The following is a 4,422-nucleotide window of genomic DNA, read 5'->3' on the forward strand; positions in this document are numbered from 1 at the left end:
CTCCTGCAGCGCGGCGACGCTTCGCCCCGCGGCACCCGGCAAAGAGCGGAGGGATGAGCTAACTGAGCCACAGGTAACTTTGGAGAGAGGGTGTTAAGGTGATGTTTCTGATAGGTCGGAGCCTGCGGGCAATAACCCCCCATCCATCATTTAATTCTATGATTATTTTAAAATTTTCAAATGCGTAGGTTTTATTGGTGGTGGGGAGGAAAGAAGCAGAGGGCTGGAGCGAAACCTGCCGGGAGAATGAAATGGACGCCCACGGAGTGTTTTAAATCACGAATGCATTTAATGTTCTCCAGTTATTTCCTTCCCCTATCATACCGTACAACAGTCAGTATTTTCCCAGAGGGAAGAAAAATCCCGAGCTAGCTTCGTCGATAAGCAGGATTATAGAAAGTAAAAATGAGATCATATTTAAGGATGCAACGAAGAGAAAGATAATAGAGTTGTAATATACTAGATTATAACAAATATTTTAATCTCCAGGTAACTACTTGAATCTGTACAGCAGACTTATAAAGTCTGGGCATAAGGTCCGTGCGTGTGAGGGGGTGCGTGGGGGTGTCAGTGTAAATTCCTAAATAAAAGTACTAATGTGGTCTGGAAATGGGAGGGAAAAGTAAAGAGATATCAGCGGCAGGAGGTTCTCAATCCTCTGGTCCTCTTCCAGTATTTCCTTGCCTTGTGATCTAAAATTCGCCTCAGAAATAATAATAAAGAAAAGCATTATCTAATATTTAGCGTGTAGTTCTGTCCGAGGACAAATGAGAAAGAAGCTGCATCATTAGGACCTAAAAGGCAACAAAACAAAAATCAGAGCATAATGATGCACCTAAATGAAGGGGGAAATGTTGCACAGCTCATTTTATTAATCAGACTGTCAATTCCACCCCAGAGGCCAAACCCCAGAGCAATTCAAGCAGGATCTGATCAAGCTAAGGACAGAAGCTTTACTCCTCACTTCTTGTCTTTCTTTCTTTCCACCTGGATATATTTGTCTGCTCTGAAGCCGCCTTCATTATCCACTGACAGGAGCTTGTATTTATTTGCTTATAAACCTGTTACAATAAATGATTATTCGAACAGCGTCATTCGTACCTTAATGACGAGCACCACTTTTTGATGAATGACATTTCGGGCTAGAAAGGATGTATGGGTCATTTTGACCAGTCATTCCCTCGCTTTGGCATCCCACAATTTTTACACCTCCCTCAAAAACAGATAATAATATTTAGAGACACTTGCCGGGCTGAATGTGAATTAGCCCCTGCTGCAGCTCATCATTAGTACAGGACCAGCCCTGCAACTTTGACATTTTTTATAAAGCTGAGATGATGGAAAGAATAAGAAAAGAGATGATCCTGATGGAGAGAGGGCTGCACAGCCCTACAGCTGGCAAAAGGCTCTCGAATTTGTCAGACTCAGCTGGAAATGCGGTGTTGGAGGCCCTTGAAAATTCTCCGCACAGTGGTCGCCTCAGCCCGAGACTGACTGCCGCCTCCCTGCACAGCGCTATAGGGGACATCTCCGCCAAAGGCAAATTTGAAATAGACACTTTATTCAATCTCCAGCATCCGAGCAGTGAAAGCACTGTCTCCTCCGAAATCCCGCCGTCGGAAAGCAGGAAGAAAATCAGCCTTTATTCCGAAGTTGCTCAAGAGGCAGATATGAACAGTGATGTGGAGGTGGGCTGCTCCGCGCTCCGCTCCCCGGCCAGCCTGACTTCCTCCCAGCTGAAGGAAAACAGTAACAAAGGTAACTCTTCCTTTATCATCTTCATCTAAGCCCCGCTCTTTGCCAACCGGCTTTAAAAACCAAAGGAAACCCACCGCCACCGCCAAAGTTGCTCGCCTCTGCATCGGCGCTCTCTCTTCTGCGAAGACAGAGCTCCAGGCTGTAAAATATTATTGCAATTACTGCGCTACCCCGATAGCTGAGATACACTGTCCGGGCAGCTCCTGTGTCGGTGCCTTCGTGTGTGTGTGTGTATGCCCAAATCCATTGATACTTAGATATATATCCAGAATATATGTGGGCACAAATATCCACCCACCTATATTTAGGCAAAGCTTTGTCCGTGTATTACCCCGCTCTCTTGGAGCTCTCGGCGTCTCTTGAGCTGTATATGAGTGTATATACATAGATTAAATTAGAGAGAGAGAGGGGGGAATGCGAGGAAACTGCCCGCATTTGACTGTGTGTGTCCTTCTCTGTGTATATGCAACGTGCTGTCAGTGTCCACCTCGGGGTAATTTGGCATTGTTCACTTTTCCTCTGCTTGTGAGAGGAGGTTTGAAACAGCCGCGTCTCCTTCCCCGTTCTTTGCGGGGCACGGTGATGGACGGTGGTTGTTATTATTGCTGGAGGTTATTGGGAGGTGGAGGCAGATGAACGGTGGATTTCCTAGGGGCCACAGTGCATGCCTTTTTTGTCAAATGTGCCAGAGAAAGGAAGGGATGCTCGACGTAACCCTGGAGGAAAAAAAAAAAAAAAAAAAAAAGCTTTTATGGCTGCTTTTATTTTGTACGTCTCAAACGAAAATAAAGAACGGCAGTCGAAGGGGAACAGGCTAGCGCCGAGCCGGGCCCCGAGCTACGGCCCGCGCCCTCGCCCACTCTCCCCTGAGCTCGGCCGCCCTGCAGTCTCCAAGCCCGCCCCATCTGAAAATAAAGCGGTTACGAAGGATTAAAAAACCCCAAACCAACCAACCAACCAACCAATAACCAACAAACAACCTCCAAATCCAAATTTATCGATTCTGTTAGCAGCAGGGATTTGTAAGAATGACAGCTGGCCTTGAGCACGGGTGTAGCGGGCCCGGTCCGGCCTGGCCAGGAGGACTGGGGGGCCACCGAGTCTCCCGCTCTCACCACCGTGCCCTCGCCCCGCAGGCTACGCGGAGAGCAGCCCGACGCCCAGCGCCCCCGCCGCCGCCACCGCCCCCGCCGCCGGCATCGGCAGCCTGCACAGCGGCGGCGCGCTGGGCGGCTCGGCGGCGGGGGCCGACCAGGTGCGCCGGTACCGCACCGCCTTCACCCGAGAGCAGATCGCCCGCCTGGAGAAGGAGTTCTACCGCGAGAACTACGTGTCGCGGCCGCGGCGCTGTGAGCTGGCCGCCGCCCTCAATCTCCCCGAGACCACCATCAAGGTACGCCGCGTTCCGCACCCAACCGAGCCGCGGCTGCCCCGCGCAGCCCAGCGGTACCCGGGTCCCCCGGGCCGCGGCCGGCAGGGCTCTCCGGTTGGAGGACTCGCAGGGCCCACAGCTATGAGCGACTCTCGTGCTCGTTTGCTTTTCTGCAACCAACACTTTAAATTTGCTTTTTAAAGTTGTTGTTATTACTGTTATTTTTATTTTCATTTTCCTCTTCAGTTTTTATCGCGTTAGCCTATTTCCTAAAGTGAAGAGGGGAGAGAATAAGCGTAGGGGGAAGGAGCATCAGTACCCTGAAGACACAGTCCTGCGTGGGGAGGAGGGGACGATTCGACGGGAAAATGTTTATTCGGATCGAAGGGGTCCCCCTCGAGTAGAGGGGGGGCCGTACCCACCGCTCCCCTCGGGCAAGGTCACGGGAGATTGCTCCGGGCGGGAGAGGGGTCGCCTACAATCTTTAGCAATAGATGTCGGTGGGTGCCCGCTGGTGTCCGCGGCGGAACGGGTGCGGCGGGGCGCGGTGTGGAGCGGAGCTGAGGCCGCGCTGTGCTTGTGTCCCCGCAGGTGTGGTTCCAGAACCGGCGGATGAAGGACAAGAGGCAGCGCCTGGCCATGTCCTGGCCCCACCCGGCCGACCCCAGCTTCTACACCTACATGATGACCCACGCGGCGGCCACGGGCAGTTTGCCCTACCCTTTCCACTCCCACGTCCCGCTCCACTACTACCCGCACGTCGGGGTCACGGCTGCCGCCGCTGCCGCCGCTGCCTCGGGGGCCGCCGCCGCGCCCTTCGCCACCTCCATCCGCCCGCTGGACACTTTCCGCGCCCTCTCGCACCCCTATTCCCGCCCGGAGCTGCTCTGCAGTTTCCGACACCCCGGTCTCTACCAGACGCCGGCCGCCGCCGGCCTCAACAGCAGCGCGGCCGCCTCGGCGGCAGCGGCGGCGGCGGCGGCGGCAGCGGCGGCGGCGGGCTCGGGGCCGCCGGGGGGCTCGGCGCCCTGCTCCTGCCTCAGCTGCCACAGCAGCCAGACGGCGGCGGCGGCGGCGGCGGCGGCCTCGGCGCTGGGCTCGCGGGGCGGCGCGGCCGCCGACTTCCCCTGCACGGCGGCGGGGCAGCGCTCCGAGAGCGGCTTCCTGCCCTACTCGGCCGCCGTGCTCAGCAAGGCCGCGGTCGCCTCGCCGGACCAGCGGGAGGAGGCGCCGCTCACAAGATAACTACCCCGGCCTGAGTCCGGGGCTGTTTTGTAGAGGGAGTCGCGGGG

At 55.1% G+C, this 4,422-nt stretch overlaps 1 protein-coding gene across 1 annotated transcript; it reads left to right on the forward strand.

Annotated features, from left to right (window-relative positions):
* Positions 1-1,334: 1,334 nt before the first annotated feature.
* Positions 1,335-4,375, forward strand: EVX2 (even-skipped homeobox 2; the record flags this gene model as incomplete). Its single annotated transcript, XM_082284825.1, has 3 exons — positions 1,335-1,758; positions 2,895-3,151; positions 3,722-4,375. 3 exons carry the CDS (start codon positions 1,335-1,337, stop codon positions 4,373-4,375), a joined length of 1,335 nt encoding a protein of 444 aa, XP_082140951.1.
* Positions 4,376-4,422: the final 47 nt, after the last annotated feature.

Source organism: Coloeus monedula, assembly GCF_965178545.1.
Source record: "Coloeus monedula genome assembly, chromosome: 7".
In the NCBI taxonomy this organism is placed as follows: Eukaryota; Metazoa; Chordata; class Aves; order Passeriformes; family Corvidae; genus Coloeus; species Coloeus monedula.